This window comes from Rhinichthys klamathensis, unplaced genomic scaffold (assembly GCF_029890125.1).
Source record: "Rhinichthys klamathensis goyatoka isolate OS25496 unplaced genomic scaffold, OSU_Roscu_1.1 h1tg000006l_1, whole genome shotgun sequence".
NCBI lineage: Eukaryota > Metazoa > Chordata > Actinopteri > Cypriniformes > Leuciscidae > Rhinichthys > Rhinichthys klamathensis.
The window spans coordinates 8,872,518-8,896,224 of record NW_026606559.1 but is presented as its reverse complement, the minus strand read 5'-3'; the positions used below and the strand labels follow the sequence as shown (position 1 = coordinate 8,896,224).

At 37.5% G+C, this 23,707-nt stretch overlaps 1 protein-coding gene across 2 annotated transcripts in view; it reads left to right on the top strand.

The window, feature by feature from the left end:
* Positions 1-17,762, top strand: part of ibtk (inhibitor of Bruton agammaglobulinemia tyrosine kinase) — a 55,640-nt gene extending 37,878 nt beyond the window's left edge. The window contains exons 22-28 of one of the 2 annotated variants that reach the window (XM_056258205.1): positions 3,137-3,276; positions 4,140-4,255; positions 4,338-4,424; positions 5,769-5,918; positions 7,739-7,933; positions 16,466-16,592; positions 17,179-17,762. In XM_056258205.1, coding sequence (XP_056114180.1) covers positions 3,137-3,276; positions 4,140-4,255; positions 4,338-4,424; positions 5,769-5,918; positions 7,739-7,933; positions 16,466-16,592; positions 17,179-17,304 — 941 coding nt within the window. In that variant the 3' untranslated portion in view covers positions 17,305-17,762. Of the gene's footprint in view, positions 1-3,136; positions 3,277-4,139; positions 4,256-4,328; positions 4,425-5,768; positions 5,919-7,738; positions 7,934-16,465; positions 16,593-17,178 lie in introns of both variants that reach the window. The other variant, XM_056258197.1, reaches the window with a different exon arrangement.
* The last annotated feature ends 5,945 nt before the right edge of the window (positions 17,763-23,707 follow it).

Genomic DNA, 23,707 nt, shown 5'->3' with positions numbered 1-23,707 from the left:
AGTGATAATAGGAAATTAAAGTAACAGATTGTTTTGGCTGTACAGCAGATCTAGAATAAAGTTATTGTCCAGCTAAAGTTAGGGTGTATTCACACCAGGAAAGTCCGATAGTTCACTTGCTTTGGTCCGGACCAAATAATTTTTATTTTTATTTTTTCGGTACGGTTCGCTTTCACACTGCTCTTTTTGCAAGTGAACCAAAATTTGTAAACAAAACCACACGTGTGCTAAGGTCGTCCATTCATTGGACAAGGATTCTCAAGTAGGGAAATCAGGAAGTGCAAAAAAGGCTTAACGTAAATTAACGCAGCATCATCCTTGTATTATAACTATCGTTACATTATATGAACTGCAAAAGCTTTTTTGCATCTATGCGCGATTAGACTAAAGAGAACGCTCTGTTTGTGAATGTCCTGATGTTTATTTAAACAAAAAGAGCATATTGATGCTATTTTTTTTGTTATTTGCTCGTTTTCGACATATAACTTGGTGAATTGATTTTATTTAGTAGTATTTTTTAAACAGGATTCTGTGATAACCGTGATCATTTTGGTCACTATAATCATGAAAGGAAATTTTCATGCCATTTCATCTCTAGTTATGATGCACTATAAAATCAACTATAATTATGTGTTTACAGCATAATATGCAAAGTACAATTTTCTATACAAAAAAATTGATCTCTGATTCTGTTCTTTTCTCTGACATTTAAGGGTGACATATATAGGCCTAAAACAGTTTGGATAGCTGTTAATATGAGTTATGAGTCATTATTTAGGAGATTTAAGTATTGTATTACATGAGTAGCTCCCGGCCACTTTCATTTTTAAAAAGTAGCTCTCAAATGAAAAAAGGTTGGAGACCCCTGGTGTATTCACACCAGGAAAGTCCGATAGTTCACTTGCTTTGGTCCGGACCAAATAAATTATTTTTATTTTTTGTACGGTTCGCTTTCACACTGCTCTTTTTGCAAGTGAACCAAAATTTGTAAACAAAACCACACGTGTGCTAAGGTCGTCCATTCATTGGACAAGGATTCTCAAGTAGGGAAATCAGGAAGTGCAAAAAAGGCTTAACGTAAATTAACGCAGCATCATCCTTGTATTATAACTATCGTTACATTATATGAACTGCAAATGCTTTTTTGCATCTATGCGCGATTAGACTAAAGAGAACGCTCTGTATGTGAATGTCCTGATGCACACACTCATTCATTCATTCCATTCCAATGATTCACACACGACGCAACAGATGTAATGTAGTAGGCTACAACAGATCACTTACCCATAACTCAACTCCGACTACGGAAGCCTGTTAACTCAAAGGCGCAGTGCTTTCTTGCAGTTGGGTCGGTTCATGTTCACACCTTAAACGAACCGTACCAGAGTTCGTTTGGAACCGTACCGAGAGCACCTCTTCAGCTGGGTCTCGGTTCGGTTGTTTGGTCCGCACCCGAGTTCGATTGCTGTATTCACACCTGCCCAAAAGGTCCGCACCAAGGGGGGAAACGAACTAGAGTTCGATTCAATCGAACCAAACAAGGCAGGTGTGAATACACCCTTAGTTTTGATTCATTCACTTCCGTTGCAAAGATCATTAGTTATTAAATTAGGGGCCGCTAACCCGACAGAAAACCCTTAATGCGCTCCGACCTGCTCGTAGGACTATAACAATATATTGTGTCACAATATTTCGCAACACAAATATGCAACAATACGTATCGTGGATAGTGACAATATGTGTATTGTGTGTAGTTAAAATTACTGTGTGAGAAAAAAATTCAAGTTTACAGAGTTTTAGTGTACATTGACACTAAAAGGTCCACTCTCAAGGTCCAGGGCTTATACTACATTAAACTATTATATGCAATGTTGAATATAATGTATAATAATGCAGTGGGGGGATATTGTGGGTCCTGATAATGCCAAATCTCTTATGTTACCAGTAAAAAGTGGACTACGTTATTTTAAATATACATTTTTTGAATTGTAATCAACAGTGCATTTTTGTTAACCTTTTACCATATGTCTTGGAGTATCGCAATAATATCATATCTTGAGTTCAGTATCTCAATATTTATCAAATCGTGACATGAGGGGTATCATTACACCCCTACTAATTAGTTGTGTTTGCTAGGGCAAGCATCACTTTTACTATTGCTTATACTTGGGAATAGGGAATTATTCAGATCCCTCTGTGGTCTCTTTTGAGCTGGGTCCAAAATACCCTCGTAACAGATAAATACCACTCACTCTTTCTTCCGAAAACAAATATTGATCATCTAAATGAGTGGTTCTCAACCAGGGGCCTCAGCAAACTTCTATATGATTCGCAGGATTAATTACAATTATTTAAATGAAAGGAATAGTTCACTAAAAATTTAAGTTTTGTCATCATTTACTCGCCCTCAACTTGTTTCAAACCTGTATGAATTTCTTTCTTCTGCTGAACACAAAAGATATTTTTGAAGAATGTCGGTAACCAGACAGTTGATGGACCCCATTGACTTCCATAGTAGGAAATCAATGGGGTCCATCCACTGTTTGTTGATTCTTCGAAATATCATCTTTTGTGATCAGCAGAAGAATATTCAGTTGTTGAATTGTTTACAATCACAAAAATAATTGTCAATTTAGTATTTTGACACGTTTCATGTTTGAAAACAAGCAGCTTTATCATAATTACAGCAGAACATGTCAAGTCAAGTCATCTTCATACAGATGAACATACAGAGGAAATGTTATAGTTTACATCCGGGGGCTCTGAATATAAGGCAAGGCACTTTTATTTATAAAGCACGTTTAAAACAGCCACTGCTGACCAAAGTGCTGTACAGTCAGTTCAAACAATATAAAATACATAAATACACCAACCGACACAAACACAACATAAACCCATCATAAAGCACATCATAAAATTAAATTTTTACATTATATACTGTATAATGTGGAACAATCGAGGCCTTTAAGACAAAAAGGTTGAGAACCACTGATCTAAATGGCGCTCTGCACACTGAAGATCATGTGATCACAAAGCAAATGTGAATTATTCAGTCATTTCTATCATTTTAGTAGTTTTCCTGAATACCGATGCTCTTAGTTTGGACTGGATCTGGTTGACTGTTGTGTTTCCCCAGGTCTGTGTGGTTCGGTGAAGGCCAGTTCAGTGGAGTCTCTGCAGGAGCTCATCACGTCTGACTCGGAGGGCAGTTATATGGAGGTGGGAAGCCCTCGAGACCTGCCGTCCCCCGTCTTCCAGGACAGGCCTGATACACAGGTAATAGCACAACACTTTACTATCAACTCACAATGCTCCATAGTATAGATGCATTTCATTCTTTAATATAAAAAAACCTAAATGTTGTTTTCGGTTTCACTAATATCAATAATATTATTTATTGGGTAATATTTAACCCAAAATGATTTCCAAAAATTATGATTATTTTTGGTGTAATATAATATTTATAAATTAAGATATTATTTTTAGTGGAATATATACTGTACTCTATACACTTATATACAGTTTAAGTAATTTGTTTTATTAGTCAAATTTAAAGATTACTACATTATAATTCTGATCATGTCAGCTGTGTCCTTTTTTAAAGCTTTTTTTTTTGTTATTTATATTCACTATAGTTCAAAGTTTTGGGGTTGGAAGTCTTTTATGCTCACTTGGCTGCGTTTATTTGATCAAAAATACAGTAGAGTTGTGAGTAATATTGTGAAATATTATTACAATTTAAAATAACTGTTTTCTATGTGAATATATTGTACAATTTTATTTATTCCTGTGATCAAAGCTGAATTTTCAGCATCATTACTCCAGTCTTCAGTGTCACATGATCCTTCAGAAATCACTCTAATATGATGATTTGCTGCTCAAGAAACATTTATGTATTATTGTCAATGTTGAAAACAGTTGTGCTGTTTTCAGGATTCTTTGATACACAGAAACATTCTAACATTGCTGTCGGACATCTTTTGTAATAAAATAGCTGTGAAAGTACCAAAATTAAAGTCATTTTTCTCTGAACATTTTCCCTCCCACGAGAGCTCTCATATATCATTAGGCGGAGTAAATGATGGCAGAACTTTCATCGTTGTGTGAACTCTCCATTTAAGAAAAATTGTCTTTTGTAGGAGGAGAGACGTGGACCAGTGGGACTAAAGACACCTCCTGGCAACCCTGTTCTGCAAAATGGCCCCATTCCCACTAATTCTTCCACCCCTGAACCCATCCCGACAGTCAAAGCAAGGTGATTTAAATCTGTCACCGCAAGCAGTTGATCTTCTTCATTGGTGTCGCTGTAATTCTGAATGTATGTTCAGTCTCTCCAGACCAGCTCCTGTCCTGGACCTCAGGGCCATCATGGAGATGGAGGCCAACTCACTGAACCTGGGTGCCACAGCCAAAGGTCCCAGCTCGTAAGTCACGGTAGTTCACAGAGCACAGTTAAAGGAATAATTCCCTTAAAAATGAAAACTCTGTCATCATTAACACACCCTCAAACCTGTTTGAATTTCTTTCTTCTGCTGAACACAAAAGAAGACAGTTGATGATCTTATTGACTTCCATAGTTGGAAAAAAAATACTATGGAAGTAAATGGGGTCCATCAACTATTGGGTTACCGACATTCTTCAAAATATTTTCTTTTGTGTTCAGCAGAAGAAGAAAAAAATCATAAATGTTTGGAACAACTTGAGTGCGAGTAAATGATGACAGAATTTTAATTTTTAAGCTTTAACCTGTTAACTGTCACCCCCCCCCCTTTTTTTGAATATACATGAAAATGCACATTTCAAACTTAAATGGTTGTAATTCAAGAATGCTTTGGAATATAGACGTAAGATTGGTCTCGTTTTAAAGAAGACATTTGGCAGACTTTTGTAGAAGTGAAATAAATTAAGAAAGTGAAACAGAAAAAAAGTTATATAAGTTTGAGTTTATGAAAATGTACAATGTAAAAAATTTACATATTTAAATAAAATATATATTTTCAAAACCTGGGCGGCTCTAAAACTGCAAAAAAAAATCAAAGCCAAAAATCTGAACAAGTTGTGTTTCAAATTTTAGGTTGATATCTCAAAAAATGAGCTTTCAGTGAGATTTTGTTTGGGCGCAGTACCGAACGCTTCCACTAGGGCACAACCAGATTCCATAACTGCCCATATAAGGGCGCCTCCATTTCCATATGTGTTTTGAGTGATCTGAACCATTATTTCCACAATTTTCATACAATTCATGAAGTAGACATCCTATTCAGAAGTAATATGAGAAGTTTGGCCGATTTTGATATGAATTCAACCTCTAAGAAACAAGTATGTGCATTATAGCTCGCTGCCACATCACAAATGGTGAATCTATCATTTTTTTCTTTATATTTAAAAAAATGTCAGACCTTTTTTCTAAAATAATTGAATGGATTCTATCTTTTGAACTCTTGGCATGAAAACAAACTGAGGTTTCTACCCTTCTTTCATGATTTTTCATGTTCATCACTATTTCAAAATAAAGGTCTAAACACGCCTTAGGAGTATGAAAATATTCTTGTTGCAAATTGATAAATTACGGCTCCTCTGTAATTTATTTTGAAAATCATAATAGTTTGTCAAGATTAGTTTAGGTCTAGTATAGGATATTACTGTTTTAAAAATGTAATGGATTTGGGCCCACCGGTGGGCCGGTGACACTTAAGAGGTTTTTAAGTGTCTATACTCTATTTTTTTTTCTGCTTCTACTCTACTTAATTATTTTTTTTAAATGCCAGATCGAGCAGCAGTAAAGCTGCGGTCACTCCCAGTAAGATGTCTCAGAAGCAGAGGAAGATGATGGCTCTGGCGTCCAGAGAGGGAAGCACGGAGATCACGTCTGCGAAATCACCACCATCTGTTACTCCAGTGAAACCTGTGAAGACCTGGTGAGAGCCTGATCACTTTCTGCTTTCCTTATTCCATTATGTCTGAGAAATAGGTATAAGGTAGGGTGACAGCACGGCCTCTTTGGGATTTCCAAATTTGGCTTGGCTTGGCTTTCCTATTGACGTGCTCTCTACAGTCCTCATACATAATATCCCAAGTGAAGTCGCCTTTATTTAAACAGCACTTTATACAATACAGATTGTTTCATAGCAGCCTCACAATAATAAACAGGAAAATAACAGATTCAGTGATGCAAGCTTCATCAAATATGAGACAAATTCAAATGATGCTGTAAAGACAATGTTGCAAAATTCATCAATAATGAAACACATTTGATTCAGTTATCAGCAGCTCTTCATAAGGTTATAGTGTCATTTTTCAGTCAATTCAAGTATTGATAGTATTGGTGCAGTTGAATGTATAATATTACTGAATAATTAAGTGTCTTCTAAACGCTGTACACGTGCTTGCATTGCTTTGATCATTTTCTGATCCCATCATCTCTCGCACACTACAGTTGGTTGAATATGTACAATGCCTGCACACTATTGGTCAAATCGCTTTTCAATCATTGCCCCCTGCAAGTGTAACCGGTGTCAGTAGCAAATGAAGATGCAAACCATTTACAAAGACACATCATAGTCCAGCAAAGCACAAAACATCCCCGTGACCCTCTAGAGGATAATAGCAGGATGAATGGATGGAAGTTAAATTACATGAACATTTTTTTTTTTTACATATAAAAAAAATCTCACTTTATTTCAGCTAACATTTATTTTATTTCAAGTAACAGTGTTTTTTGATGGGTTTGGTTTAGGTTTTAGGGTGTGTTCACAATTGGCATGTTTGGTTTGATTAAAACGAACTCTGGTGCGATTGCTCTGTTAGTGCGGTTCATGTGAATAAGTGTGAACGCTGCCATCTAAACCCTGGTGCGCATCAAACAAGCGGACCGAGACGCTGAAACTCTCGGTCCGAACTCTGGTGCGGTTCGACTGAATATGAACGCAAGACGGTGATGTCATAAACATGTGACTCTATAAAGGACAGAATGCTCAAGTTCCTGTTTTTTCTCGTCATGGTCGTGATGTTGCCCGTCTGAGTTCAGTAAAGGCATCAGAACCGCGTCTCCTCACAGCAGATCTCGGTTTGTGTGACGGAGGGATTCCTGACACTGTTTTGACTCCTTTACACATTTTATAAGCTCTTGACGAGTTCTCAGCTGGTCAAAATACCATCATATGTAGCCATGCACATACAGTGAGCGCATTTATCCCAGAACACTATTGTTCCGTCGCGAAATATATGTAATAAAAGCCGACCAGGTTGTGAATGTATCCCTATGCCTTTAAGGTTCGGTATCTTTAGGTTTGATGATAAAATGCCAATGTGAATGCTAAGCGGACCAGGACTAAATGTTTTTTTTTTTTTTGGTCTGGACCAAGCGAACCGAACTACCAGTGTGTGAACACCCTTAGTAAACGAATAAATCTGATACTAATACATTTTAACATGTTGTATAAATAGCATATTTACACCTAGATCAGTGATACCTAATGCATTATATAGTGCATAAACTATTGCTAACAATTTTATCTCAGTTTTTATCATTAAAAAGTAAAAGACCATCAATTTTAAAAATAAAAGGTGGGAATATAAATGCACAATGTGTCGCCCCGTATAAGGAGAATTAGTCGAAAGGCCCTAAGCCTAAGGATGATTTTGGCAGAGCCATTACGTTTGTGTCATTTGGAAACATCATTTGTCTAATGATGTTTGTCCAACCATTGTTACTCACCTTGCATCCTTGTGTTGTCAGGTCGACAGCAGTTCAGTCCCCGCCCTCTTCCCGTTCCTTCCGGGATCTTTTAGTGGAGGAGGAACAGCGTGGGAAAGCCTCCTCAGTTTCCCCAGTGAAGGCCAGGAGTCCAGTGGCCACTGCAGGACCCCCGATGTGTGCCAAAAGAGTGACCTTTAAATGTGCCGAGAGCAGCGACCCGGATAAACCCGCGAGGTGAGGAACATCTCATTCAGTGCACAATATCCATTCACTACATGATGGATGCATATGGCACATAAACTGGAAACAGGTTCGCAAAGTCCACTGATGCTTTCACACTGGTGGTTTGGTTTGAAACGTGGCACGGTTCGCATGAAAAATTGTTCAAGTGAAAGTTGAGTTCAGAAGCACTGGAGCTGTGGCGTGACTCGGGTGCGCTCTTGTTAGGGAAGTAAAGAAACCTGTGCGTGCTTTTTAGCTGATGATGTCATCATTAGTTCAACAAAACACATGTAAGGTGTGACGGCAGCAGAAAGCTTGCCTTTATGCGAAACACAAACAGCAGGCGCAAGTGTCGTTTCACTCAGCTGGGGATAAAAGTATGAAAATAATAAATAAACACAATAGAGCTGCGCAATTAATCGTTAAAAGATTGCGTTCTTATTCTTAAATGACTTAAATGATTCGCCTTTGTCTATTAAACCTTTGACAAAATCACACCGAAACATTCAGATCTGTGTTGGCGCTGCCGCTGATCCAGAGAGAGCAGTTGTCATCTGTCTTTTCAACCACACAGTACCGTTATCTCTGTGTTACAAATATTCATATTATCAGAGCAACTGGGATAAAAGTTGTTTGAATTTTAATCTCTACCGTAGAAATCTGTGTTTATTTCCCAGAGAAAAAAACTAACATCCACAAATACATCAACTAATTTCTCATATGGTAAATGGACTGCATTTATATAGTGCTTTCACAGACCCAATGGCCACCAAAGTGCTTTACATATTGCCTCATATTCACTCATACACTGACAGTGGTGTCAGCCATGCAAGGCGCCATCCAGCTCATCGGGAGCAGCTGGGGTTAGGTGTCACACACACACACACACACACACACAGCTGGGGTTAGATGTCTTGCTCATGGACACCTCGACACTTGGTCAGGTGGAACCGGGGATTGAACTACATGAACCACTGAGCCACTGCCGCCCATGTGCTTCATGTGCTTTAATGAAGAGTGTTGAATGATGTATGGTTGCACATGGGGTTATTGAAGTGGCATTTACACACCCCTAAACGTGACCGTAAACTAAATAAACTTATTGATAGCTTTACATGCTTATTGGATATATTGATCATCTGTTGCTCAGCTAACGCCACGATTCTCCAAGCACACAAATAGAAACACTCAAATATCTTTTTTTGGTTGTGAGTGCATTCTGGGATTGCTTTCTCTGTGACGCACACATGCAGTGCTTCCTTACAATATGGCCAAAATAAGATGTCTTTTGCTGCCTCCCTTTGAAACGGGCACTCACCAGTTTTTACATCAGACCTTGTGTGTGGGATTAGGTGTTATTCTGATTCTTGTTCATTTGTTTGTTCCATTAGATGGCGCTGTAATGCTTCTTTATAACGAGGCCTGTGAGTGATTGGTCATGTGACTGATGCTGTAGTCAGTGGGGACTGAAGCCACATGTTACAGTACATCTATTGACATTACTGGTGTGATTCTAGGCTGATGCTATTTAATTTGCTTTGTGCTGTTTTCTCAAAGAGGTAATGGGGTGTTCTTGTTCTTGGGTTAGTACGTTGTTGTTTTTTCCCGCATGATTTCAGCCGATGGAGAATGTGTTCAAATATTCATCTGGAAATTATTGAAATGGAAACTAGAGTGACCGTATCTTGGCACTAGTTGCTTTGTCGCGGTGGCGTCTGGTCAGTATTCTGTGTTTTATTATGCAAACCCAGTGTCGTCTGAAGTTCAGATGATTCCGACTGTTATTTAACCCTCCTAGTGCATTAAAAAAACGGTATATTTGCATTACTGGGTCAGCTTGGACCCGATGGACCGAAAGCTTATAAAAGTCATAACTTAATATTTTCAAAACCATATTTTATCTAATCACTAACTTATCATTAATGAGTGAATGCACAAAGGTTTTAAAGTTTTGCGTGTTACCATGTTTTTTCCACGCTATTACTCAATTTACCCCCTTTTATTAATAAAAGAAATTGAGAAATTCTTTTTCATTAATTTATTTTCAAGAATTACAGCAAAAACCAGTGTGATGAAAAAAAAAAACTTTATTTATGAGAAATTGTGTTTGAATATATCGTTAGATGACATTTATAAGAGCATTTGATATAAGAATTTCCAGTATGAGCTCCATTGACTTCAATGAATTTAATTAAATTCATATGAAACTTATAACTCTATAAGTCTAAATTTATGAACCCTACATATTGTTCTTCTAACAAAACAACACCAATACAACATCAATATTACTCTGAAATGTACTCTCAAACAAAATATATTCATTTTACTTGGATAAACTTTTATTATTTCAACATTAAGACATTATTTGATTTATTTATTTTTCAGAATTATTGTGTATGATGTAGGAAAAAACGCTAAATGTATTTTACAGAAGTAATTTGAGACAAATCTAATGTAAAAAAAAATAAAAAATGTGTAAAGCCACAGTTCACTTTCGAGTCAAAACGGACCTGAAAGTGAAAGGTGTAACAATTTAGTTTAAATGGTTATATCTCTTACGTTTTTTTTTTTTTGTGTGTGTGGAAAAAAAAAGAAAGGAAAATAATTTCTTTTATTTTGACGGTCTTAACACACTTAAAAAAATCTTTGTACTAAAAACTATGGATTTTTAAAAACATTTTATGTACCTCTTCCGGGTCAAAACGGACCCGAATACGGCAGGACGTCCGTCTGTCTATATGTGGTGCACGAGAGATGCTTTTCTCCGGTGTTTTCTGGGATGCTGTGCTCTCTCGTGTCCTCCTCCATCATGTGTCAGCACTGATCTGACCTGAGCCTGCAGATGTGTGACTGTGGCGCGGCGTCTCTCGGTCACATCAGCTGCCCGCTGGGTCAGTGTTTATGAGTCCAGCGCTCCAGCAGAGGTCTGAATATTTATCAGCAGCCCGTCTGTGATTGTAATCTATATTGATAAGGGCAAACTTTGTCACAAACACACTGGGGCTGGACGTCACCTGTGTTTACGAGCGCGATGAGAAGGCGGGCTGAAATCACGGAGTCGCTGCTCTCAGGTGGAAAGGGGTTGTTTTACCTTTGTTGGTTTTGCGTTGTGTACAGTGTTGGTGAGTTACAAGTAAAGTTACTAGTGCTGTCAAATAAATGAATCGCATTTAACATAAAAGTTAGTCAAATCAAACATTGTTCTGTAGACATCGTGGAAGAATGTAAATGAGCAAAAATGATCAAATATTTAATGCTCATTATTTTTAATAAAATTTAAAAATTAAAAATAATGAACATATTTTAAAGGTTGTGTGAAAAATTAAAACACAACCAGTGTTGTGTGTAACTCATTACTAAGTAATTACTTTCCCCTTGAAAAAGTAATTTAAGGGATTACTCTTAATTTTTCTGTAATTGAATTAGTTACTTCTCATGTAATCGAATTTAATACTGTGTAGAGTATAGAACAATTCTATATAAAACGGTAGTGGATTTAATATAAAAATTTTACATCTAATCATCTAGGGTAAAGTGTATGTTCTTAATGTAACCATCTCCCTTTAAAAACTAGGGTCAGTTAGAATAATTTATGCAACTTTGAAATTAAAAGAGCAGTTTCATATCTATGGGATGATTATAGTATCAAAATGATGAACACGTGCAAGCACACTTATCAATGAACTTGATACATGTTGCAGAAATGTTTTATCCATGCCTTTCAACTTGCGTGTGCAAAATTCAAAATTGAATGAATGTGAAGCAATTTGTACAAATAGAGACATTTTTGTGAATACAAATGTTTTCCTTTGTATTAGTGTATCATAATTTGCACATGCAACACAGAAGACGTGCATGTGTGGATCAGGTGACACGCGTGCATTCATTGACTCGTTTCTGAGTCGATCCTATTTGATTCATTTGGATTTTGAGACTTTCATTTCGCGGGTTTCGCCTTGCACGATCCACACACAGCTGTCTGAGAAAAGCTGCTACCACTAGATGGCAGTATTCTGCTAAAACAGACAACGGCAGCATAATCAAGCGTTCTTCCGCATTTAAGACGCTTAATGAGAGTGATATTGAAGCACCAAATTTAGTACACAATAATATAGGCCTACCCTATTAATAAAGCATACTTTATAGAGGCAAACATTACGTCAGATTATGAACAACACCCATAGAAAACCATTATAAAACGCTTAACGTGCAATCGCACGTTGCATGTTCAGTAAGGTGTTTGGCTACTGAGTTTAAATATCACCGTCTTACTGCATTGACGTTAAGCTTTTTCTTTATAATATGCTCTATGGGAGGAAAACTATCCTACAGACAAGAGACTACATGAACGCAATGTACGGCGTTTCAAGTTAATAACATTTTCCTTCCCGAGCCTGTTAAAAAGAAAAAGCTTAACATGAAATAAAAATTCTGCAGTTGCGTTTAACTTTGCATGTGAATGGGAGAGCAACCGGTCCGAGAGTGCAGTGAAGTAAGTTTTAGGTTTGATATTCGCCTCATTTTATAAAGGGACCATCTGCAAACTCCACTCACAGTCAAAAAAATATAAACGTCCAGTCATTCATTCAAATGAACATATTTCCAAGGTTATATTATAACCTTGGAAGTCTAGTGGGCAGACTGACTTAGCCTACTGTTACTGTACTATGTCCAGCCAATATCTCGATTGAACAGTAGCCTACAATTTTTTAATTTACTGTAAATTGTTTTTCTATTCATGTTCCAAAGGTTGTAGTACGTTCCTAGTGACAAGTCAGGTGAAATTTTACATTATTCACTTGTAGTAAGTCACCAAAAACCCGTTTGGTTAATTACAGTAATTTTTTTATAAAATAATAATTGTTTACTAAATAGGCTACATGAAGGGAGTTATTGGGGCAATTTCACCTGTAGTAAGCCAGTCTAGTCACTGAACATACTACAACCATTTTGAACATGAAAAAACCCTTTTGGTGAATTACAGTATTTTTCTGCAGAATACAGGCTACATGAAGGGAAGTATTGTCCAAATTTTACTTGTAAGTCAGTCTTACAGAAACCTTCTACGAGCTTTGGAATTTGAAAATGTCTGTTATTAAATTTAAAAAGTAATTTGAATTAAAACAAATTAAACGTTTTAACCACTGATCTATATAGAATGACATTATAGATCAGTGGTTTTAACGCAGTTAGTGGAATTGGCAGACGTTCCCTTGTGCATCATGAACTGTGGTTAGCGCGTCAAAGCATTCTCATGTAGAAATATGCAGCTACAGGCCCGCTACGCCAGTTGATTTTCAATTAATATTTCATGTCGATATACAATGGTTGCATATTGTTAAAACTCATCGTGCTATAGTAAGACTATAGCCTATGGCTTAAGGGTCAAGGGAAAACAAATGTACTGCGAAAATCGTCTTTAATATTTAAAAACAGACATTTTCAAATTCCTGGTTGTATACTATGTACACAATGTGTAGTCAGATAAAAATAAGCATATAATATGAACGCAACTGCGAAATTTCACCTCTTTTTTAACAGGAAGGAAAATTGTATTAAACGCCGTGCGTTGCGTTCATGTAGTCTCTTGTCTGTAGGCTATATAGTTTTCCTTCCATAGAGCATATTATAAAGAAAAAGCTTAACGTCAATGCAGTAAGACGGTGATATTTAAACTCAGTAGCCAATACACCTTACTGAACATGCAACGCGCGATTGCACGTTAAGCGTTTTATAATGGTTTTCTATGGGTGTTGTTCATAATCTGACGTAATGTTTGCCTCTATAAAGTATGCTTTATTAATAGGGTAGGCCTATATTATTGTGTACTAAATTTGGTGCTTCAATATCACTCTCATTAAGCGTCTTAAATGCGGAAGAACGCTTGATTATGCTGCCGTTGTCTGTTTTAGCAGAATACTGCCATCTAGTGGTAGCAGCTTTTCTCAGACAGCTGTGTGTGGATCGTGCAAGGCGAAACCCGCGAAATGAAAGTCTCAAAATCCAAATGAATCAAATAGGATCGACTCAGAAACGAGTCAATGAATGCACGCGTGTCACCTGATCCACACATGCACGTCTTCTGTGTTGCATGTGCAAATTATGATACACTAATACAAAGGAAAACATTTGTATTCACAAAAATGTCTCTATTTGTACAAATTGCTTCACATTCATTCAATTTTGAATTTTGCACACGCAAGTTGAAAGGCATGGATAAAACATTTCTGCAACATGTATCAAGTTCATTGATAAGTGTGCTTGCACGTGTTAATCATTTTGATACTAAAATCATCCCATACATATCCTTGTATTGTTCAACTGGTTGAGTTTGATATGGGATTTAGGAAGTAAACAAGGCTGTCAAAACGATTAATTGGGATTAAACGCATGTATCAAATGTTTATATAGCCTAATATGTGTGTGTGCGCACTGCGCAATATAATTGTCTGAGCCGTTGTTGTGACGATCCTGTTTTCTGTCGTTTGTGCCTCAGCTTTTCCAGATACTGTTTGCTGAATCTTTGAGAAACAGTGGAAACAGAAGCAGGTTAAAGGGTCATGAAACCCCCCTCTTTCAGCTCAAGTCTAGCTCACAATCTTTTTGAAAAATGCAACTTAAATGGGCGTGGATGGCTGTGAGAAGGGGTGTGGTATGGCCATCACTGTCATCGCCAGTATCCCATGCATATCGACTGTCACTAAAAGCAGTGGTAAAACGTGAGGAAATGCTAGACTTTTTTTATAGCTGGCAAAGTTAAAGTCTTATGAAATACGACACTTTATTATTGTCCTTTCAAAAGTAACTGAATGCCCTGCTATATTAGCCTACAGTAATCGTAATTCTATTGAGAACATATTAATGTAGGCTACATGTATAATTATAATGTCATTATAAAATATATAGTTGTTTATAGACACTATAAATACATATATTTGAAAATTATTAATTTTCCGCTTAAAAAAAAACGTTCCGTGCATAGCCTAGATCTACGCGCCCCCTGAACCCCCATAATAAAGATGGCTCTGTGGAGGTGGATGACTTCTCATTTTAGACACACACACACACACACACACACCTCTGAAGGGATAGAAAAGTCCTCGGGACTTGGTACCGCATCACTCGCAAGACGCAACCTGCATTGGTTGTCAACAAGGCGAAGTCCACCATTCTCCAATTCTCGAAGCTCTCTCGAGAAAAATGTTTGCGGCACACACGTTTAGATGTGTCCGTGGTTGATGGAAAACCAACCGCCCGGAGCCAGAGTCTAGCCCGGGCAGCATCGCGGGGAAACATATTCAACCCAATTGGACTTTTGCACCACGAAAACAAACACTTGCGTGCGTCCCATGATTGCCTCTCTCATCTACTACGCGATATCACAGTTTGACATGTCTGTCATTGGAAAGATCCACGTGGTGTCATGAATAATTAAGAGACAGTGTCTTCTCATAGGATATGAAAACTCAGTCTCATTAATAATTATGAGACACCGATGAGTCATCAACGCACTCACAGTGCACTGACACGTCACAGCATGTGACGTGGACACGATGAAGATTTTAAACCCGGAAGACGAGAAAAGCGGAAAAAAACTCAAATTTAACCATTTTAACCCTACTATTAAATCTAACTGATGCTAACATTGTCTTCAATGGTGTTCAACACACATACCTCTGTAGAAATCTCAGAAAATTTGGTTTGGGGTTTCATGACCCTTTAAAGCTGCAGTCCGTAACTTTTTTGGGTTCAAAAAATTATCCAAAATAATTTTTGAGCAAGTACATAACCAGTCAGTGTTCAAAACTCTCTGCTTGCCTTAGCTCGGTTCAAAGCGGTAAGCTTGTAATAATGTTTTTAACTCCAGTGGTACTGGTGGATTTCCGCGGGAGATTCGAGCATGTCTTTGCGTCATTACGTCACATCTGTACACACACACATCTGCACACACACATCTGCACACTCACATCTGTACACACACATCTGTACACATAAAGAAGAGTCTCGGCTAGTAGGCTATGAGTGTGAGGATGTTGGAGGTGGAGATTTATAGCCTTTTCTCACAGCACTTGATATAATTAAATTTATTAATTTGATGGCGGAGCCAGAAAGATTCAAACGACAATCACCAGTGACAACTAGAGACAATGTCAGAACCAGAAAAAAGTGGATGTTACTTGTTCAGACGACATTTTCCGGTGAAAATTATTATGTTTGTCATGCTTCCAAAAAGTATAATCTGTGACTCTGAATGCCAGTATCCACACCGGCGGCGACTGACAGACACACACTCTCCTCAAACATTGTGTTCATCCGCGCTGTGCCGTGTCGAGGCACAACTCACGTAAAGTTGATAATTCCGCGAATGACTGCAATTGCAGATTTCTAACAGAGATGGCGACAAAGAGGAAAAACTGCGGACTGCAGCTTTAAATTCCTCACAATTCACATGCCTGAGTCAATTGAAGCATTCGAAGCAACTTCGGAGGAAGTTACTCTGCATTGAACCTTGTTCTCTCTTGTGTTTTTTCTTCTTCCCATCAGCCCTTGGGTGCTGAGAGCAGCTGGAAGCCCTCCGTCCACCTCTACATTTGCCTCCATTGTGGAGGAGGAGAGAAAACAGGAGGCGGCCCTGATCCGCAGCCGCGAGAAGCCGCTAGCGCTCATACAGGTAACGGGATTCTGCTTTATGTGCATGTGACTTAAAACAGGAACTTTAACCTGGCAATAACATTAGTTAGTTCAGGTTGTCAAATGGTATAACTGCAAGGAAACAGCGTGATATAAATGGTTAAAAAACCAAGCTTTTCTACTTTTGAATGATAATGGTTAAGATATGTACACTCATGTGCTATAAAGGAAATATGTACGTTTAGCTTTACACCGCTTGATGTTGTATTTAAATCTCAATTTTGGATTAAATTGTTATAAAATGGTAAAACTATGAAAAAGACAACAGTGTTGCAAAAATATATCTATTTTCTAACTTTCTAGAGTCCTGAGAAAAACGTATCTCGTTTTCTACATAAATATGAAGCAGCACAACTGATTTCAACATTTATAATAATAATAATAATAATAATAAATGTTTGTTGAGCATCAAATCATCATATTAGAGTGATTTCTGAAGGATCTCGTGATGCTGAAGACTGGAGTAATGCAGCTTCTAAGAACTTTGCAAATGTGTTTTACACTAGATTTCTTTCAATATTTTTGTCATTGACCCTTTAATTCCGTTCTTCTCATTTTGACTGTAGATTGAAGAACGAGCCATTCAGGACCTGTTACTCCATTACAAGGCCGTTAATAACCCAGAGGAGCTGATATTGGTGGAAAGAGCGCCACAAGGTCCAATCGCCACCCCCACCTGGAACAAGCGCTGATGCTAACACAGCGTTACCGTAACACTATCACATCACGCTTCAGTTTCAGCCAGTGTTAAGCTGCATCACAAGCCGTGTTCTGTTTCCCAACGCAAGTTCTCTTAGACTGCTTGCTTTTTCTTTCTGTCCGGTTTTCTTCGTTTATTTAGCTGTTTTCTCTTGGACCGACTGGAACGTGAAGTGTAATCTATTGTTCTCAGCTCCGAAGAGTCGCCGCATGTGCCAAAGGATGTTTGTATCTCCTCTTCTTCTTTCTTGATGATTGTGTGTGTGTGTGTGTGTCTTATGGAGGCTAGGCACACACACACAAAACTCACCCATTGTGACAAGATGAAGAAAACCCAATCAGCCGTGAAAAGCAATAAAGACTTTATTAGGCTGCTCACGAGGTCTGTTGGTTTAAAAGAGGAGAAACTTGTGCTCGACGAAAGGAGCTGAGATTTACAAATATGCATTTTATATTTAATAACATTCTCATTTGGGGCTGGGTGTAATTATAGTTTATTATGTTTAAGTCAGCATCAGAATATGATTGGTACTATAGTTAAAAAAAAAAGAAGATTATTGTTCTTTCTTTGAATACCTCTTAGTCATTTTTGCTTCATGTTAAGAGAAGATATTTGCAGTGGCATGCAATAAAGAGGTGAATGTGAGCATCAGCGATGTTGTTTTTTCTTCATGCATGTCTAAAGGGATAGTTCACCCACATGTGGTGGTCTGTGAGAGTCTCCAGTAGGGTACTGTAGGGCAAACAGATTGTATGTCATACGTAATTGTTACAAAATGTAACAATGTTACATATCCATACAATTGTGACATATTAATCTAGGATTGGAGCTTAACCTGAAAATATCCACCGTCATTCTAGCATAACTTCTGCACTGTGGCTTGGTCAAGGCTAAGACCATATAATATTATTTAGTACCTTGTTTTTTTGTTTTTATGCACGGGTTCAGACAATCAAGTTCGCCAAACCTTTAACCCAAAAATTGCTGTGAACAATATTTGCCGTTGATTCATTGACTTACTTTTCTTTTCTTTAGGGGTCCAAGAAACCAAGATGCTGAACCCTATTGTATTTCCTGTTTTGCCAGTTATTATTTTTCTGCTCTAAAAGGTCATATATGCAATATTGTTTATCCCTGGGACATTTTTTTTCCATTTGAAATTTTCTGAAAAACGTACTTTTTCTAAATCTTCCTAGGCCATCGGTTCGATTTGCACCAAACTTGGCACGTATCATCCCAATTTCCTCAAGACAAAAAGTTACAAGAATTCTGATTCAATAAGGCGTTGTGAAGACATAAGTATATTAAATGGTCTGACGTCTTTGATTTTGACTACTTGACCTGAATCTGCTCAATGCAATGTCCAAACTTGATGAAACTTGATACACATTGACAGGGTGTACCAAAATCTGCCAATAGGGGGCGCTAAAACTGAAAACCTGTCATAACTTCACAAATTAAAATGAAATTTGATGTGTATTTGAATTTATTGAAAGGATGGCCCCTTGAGATGTACTGCAACATCTCATTTTCGAGGGGGTCCCAATAAACGCATACAAACTACAATACAAAATATAACACATTTAAAGCAAACAAACAAATAAATAAAAAAGAAATCACATATGATCACACATAAACAGACAAACATCTCACTCCCCTATTCTCCCACCTACAGTCTCCAACTGTATTAGACAAACAGGAGCATGTACAAACAAGAGGACATACATGTTAGTGCAAACATGAAAATCCTGCACCCTGAGAGACAACAGAAATAACAAATAAATAAATACAATGAACAGGATGATAAGCGTTGAAGCCTTGATTTAAAAACATGAGCTGGTTGTTTTCTGATGAGAAAAGAGATTTAGTCCTATACGGACGGAAAGATGTAATCGGTCTGAGACGAGGAGGGAGATTGTTCCAGTCTGATCGAGCTTTGTCCATTCTCGGGACACACAAAAACGGAAGCTGCATGTGTCGAAGGGGATTGGAGGATGTAAATTAAACCAAAAGCTTTTTTAAATAAGAAGGGGCATTAAAATGAACGCATTTAAAAAGAAACTGGAACCAGTGGTATTACCTTAGGGATTTTGATTGGAGCCAATCAAGAGTTTCATAGTGTACAATGGTGTGATCTCAAAACAATACATAAAGAATTGTGAATGACTTTTAGAGGTTTTAAATGTAGTGTTTTGGTAAATAATGTCCGCATAGTCGATAATAGAAATTAATTGATTTTTTTTCTGACTTGAAATGAAAAGCAATGAATTGAGCGATAAAGAGAACACAAGCAACCATATGATTTTTTGATAATAAAATCAATGTGAGGCTTAAAGGACAGTTCGGGGTCAAGCCAAAGACCAAGATATTTAAATAGATCAACTTTAGTGAGGGGTGACCCGTCATTAAGTCTAATACTTAAATCAGAGGAATGCGAACAATGGCATCTTTTGATAAACACCATACAAGACTTCTTTTTACTGAGGACAACTTTGTTTTTGTAAAAACCAATCCTGTAATGAGTCAAATTCTGACTGCAGAGAGGACTGAATGTATGAATAATCAGAATAGGAAGAGTAAATAACAGTGTCATCTGCATAAAGATGAGTGAAAGATTGTGAGCAAGTTTTGGGAAGGTCATTAATAAAGGCACAGAAGAGCAGAGGACCCAGTGTTGAGCCTTGAGGAACACCATTATCAACAACCAAATAATCCGAATTAGAGCCTCGAAAAGAAACATAGTGGCGTCTGTTATGGAGATAGGAATTAAACCAGAGGAGAGAGTTTTAATCAAAGCCTATAGGGGAGCAATTCATCAAGTAGAAAGTAATGGCCCACCGTGACGAATGCTTTGAGAGATCAATGAAGATTGCACCAGTAAGTTGGCCTTTATCAAAGGAAGTAAACAAATCATTGGTGTATTTCATTAAGGCCATAGTGGTGGAAAAGTTGGTCTGAGATGGAGATAAAATAAATCTGATAAAATCTGATAAAAACAGATTAATGTTTTTTGATATTTGATTGAAAATTAGTTTCGCAACAGTGCAAATAATAGAAATTGGATCATTTCCATAATGACCAACACAATCTACCAAGAGCAGCGCAAATTAGCATCTGAAATGATCCGCTGTGTCTGTGTTCATTAATGTGTCGTAAGTAGATCATGTGCGCAACTTTCCACTCCCATCTGCACTTTTGTGGAATTGCGTTTTTATACCAATTTGCCCTGTTTAGTAAATCTGGCCCAAGGTGTGTTTGGTCAGCGCCGCTTCAAGCCGAACACACCCAATGATGTTCAGCTCATATGAAAATGAGTCATTAAAGGACCTCCTGTCCACCTCAGCCTGTTTTAGCAGACCGCTGTTGACTCGATGTGTTTACAGTCATCGGGGTCAGAGAACAACGTGTCTCCAGTGACGTTACTTCAGTGATGTCACCTCTCTTTCATTTGTCAAATTTGCACTCATGCAGTCATCTCAAGCCCGTCCTAATGAATTTGATGTTTGGTGTGATTTGATTTAGGAGACGGTCCTTTCCTTGCGAACAAACCTCTCTCTTTGCATATGTTACAATCATCAGGGAGTTAAAAAGCAGCCGTTAACAGAGTGCATCAGATGACCCTCCATAAATAAGAGCATGGTGGTTAAGGGTCCTAATGTGCAGTAATGACCGCGACGCTTCAGTTCAAGCTTCTGCCAGACACGCAGTGAGAGGAATGATAATCACTTACTTGTCTGAATTAGTCAGAGAGGAGATATGATGCCCAGGAGATTGGAAAGAAGTATGCAACGCTGTTTCAAAAGCTGTTTTAAGATGTCTTAATACAGTGTTTTAATATAATTAACACCGTTTAATATAGAGCAATATACATCAATTAAACTAAAATTAAAAATGCACTATACCGTTCAGTATGTTTTTTTATATATATAAAAAATTCAGCATGGATGCAATAACCCTCTGGCTAAAAAAAACAAAACTTTTTTATTTATTTCAGTGATGTAATTGTACTATATTTTAGTTCGATAATGTTTTTTATTTAATATTTTGTATTTTTAGGGGATTTTATGGTACTTTTTATGCATATAGTTAATCAATTTATTCACTTTTTGGGAATGGAACTGAAACGGTCATAAATTTTGAATGCTGTGGAGAAAAGACTTAAGTTTGGACTTGAATTATTGCTGGAAATTCAGCTTTGATCACAGGAATAAATTAAAGTTTAAAATATACTCAACTAGATAACAGCTATTTTAAATTGTGCTAATATTTCACAATATTACTGTTCTACTGTATTTTTGATCATATAAATGCAGCGTTGGTGAGCGGAAGAGACTTCTTTTGAAGACATTTAAAAATCTTACCGACCCCAACTTTTAAACAGTAATTTAAATAAATAAAAAAACATTTACACTATAATTGGTAAATGAATTAAATATCACTTCAATAGATTGTCAAAACCATGACCTGTGTGTGTTGGATACAGAACAAAATCAGCATTTTAAGAGCGATACAGACATTTGACGTGTTTACAGTTTTTCTCAGTCGCTTTGGTGCATTTCTTAGATCAAAAGTGCAATTCTTGATACTACTTGTACAAATCCCAAATCATCTAGTCACTTGTGCACATCATTAAAGCAATTTCTTATTACTTTGAACAAATTGCAATTGCTTTTGTACAAGTGTCAGCTTTTTTCCACATTTTCAATTGCTTATGTCATGTTGATCAAAATATAGTAGATGGTTCTCTGTCTTACCCCTCAAAACATCTAGGCAACAGTTCCTTGCATAACCCATTACATGCAAAATTGTTGAACTATTTGTCATAAACTGTCAAGCATAGTTTTACACAATTCTATTAGACCTTTTGTACAAAAACGTGAATTGACGAATCGTGCAGGTGAAATTGACCCTCACTCATGAAGGAATGTAAAGTGTTAGTTCAACCAACAATCAACCAGTTGTCTAAATTGCTCAAAGGTGCATCTCATGAACAATCAATTGGCAAGTGTATATAGACAGACCACAACACAGAGTTGCTGTTACTGTATATAAGCTGTATACTGTATACTTCCTACAATGCTTCATATTACAGTAGTCCACTTGTATTTCACAGCATACAGAAATATACTCTATACAGATACACACCGCACCTTACATGCACCCACCTGTATGTTTAACAGTAAAATGTGTGTTTGTTCACATAGTTTTTGTCTATGTGAAAGTGTGCGATGCATCACTGCATTTTTCCCCATATAGGACTGCAAGATTACCTCAAACCGGTGGCATAGGACGCCTTTTCACACCTCGACAGGAGGAGGCTATGTGCACCATAGTCCGAGCAAACAATGCCATGAGACTCAGGGAAATACAAAGGACCATTATAGAAGACAACGATGTCTTTGAAAACATAAACATCCATACGGTTAGCATCTCAACCATCGACAGGGTGCTGCATACAGTAGAAACTAGATGAGTATGAAACATGAGTGTGTGCCATTCCAAAGGAATGAGGACATTCTTTTGTTTTTTTGCGCACAAAAAGTATTCTCGTCGCTTGATAAACTTAAGGTTGAGCCACTGTAGTCACTTGGACTATTTTAACGATGTCTTTCATAACTTTTCTGGGCCGGCAAGTTTCAATCCCTTAAGAAGCCTATGGAGGAGTGATCCAGCTCTCAGATTTAATCAAAAATATCGTAATTTGTGTCCCGAAGATGAACGAAAGTCTTACGGGATTGGAACAACATGAGGGAGAGTAATTACTGACAGAATTTTCATTTTGGGGTGAACTATCCCTTTAAGGCGTTACGGTACCAGTATGTACAGGTAAAACGTATATCTATATAACTACTTTACACCAACATTTTATAGTGATACATAGTAGCATAAACTGCACACATTTCCATTGCTGTGGAAGGAACATGCAATATATGTACATTTTATGTCACTCTTCCTTACCAAAACAAATTCAACTGTGTGTTCTGGGATATAGCGTATAATGGAGTTGGAATCAAGTGAACCCTCTCACAACTTTGTGTACGTGGAAGAGGCTTGCTTCAACCTGACCAAATGCAGAAGGCGGGGTCGGAGTATCATCGGTCAGAGCTACTGTGGATTTGCCAGGCCAACGGGGAGGAAATAGCACCATGTGTGCTGCTATTTCGGAGCATGGTGTCCTAACCCATATCCCCCTTATAGGGCCATACAACACCCAGCATCTACTCGACTTTTTAGAGACTCTCTACAGGGCTCTCATTTCTGATGATGAGAGGGGTCTGTTTAGAGAGGATTTGCCAAAGTATGTGGTCATTTGTGATAATGTGAGTTTCCATCGATCACACATCATAAGGCAATGGTTTGTGACCCACCCGAGGATGCTCATAGAATTCCTCCCG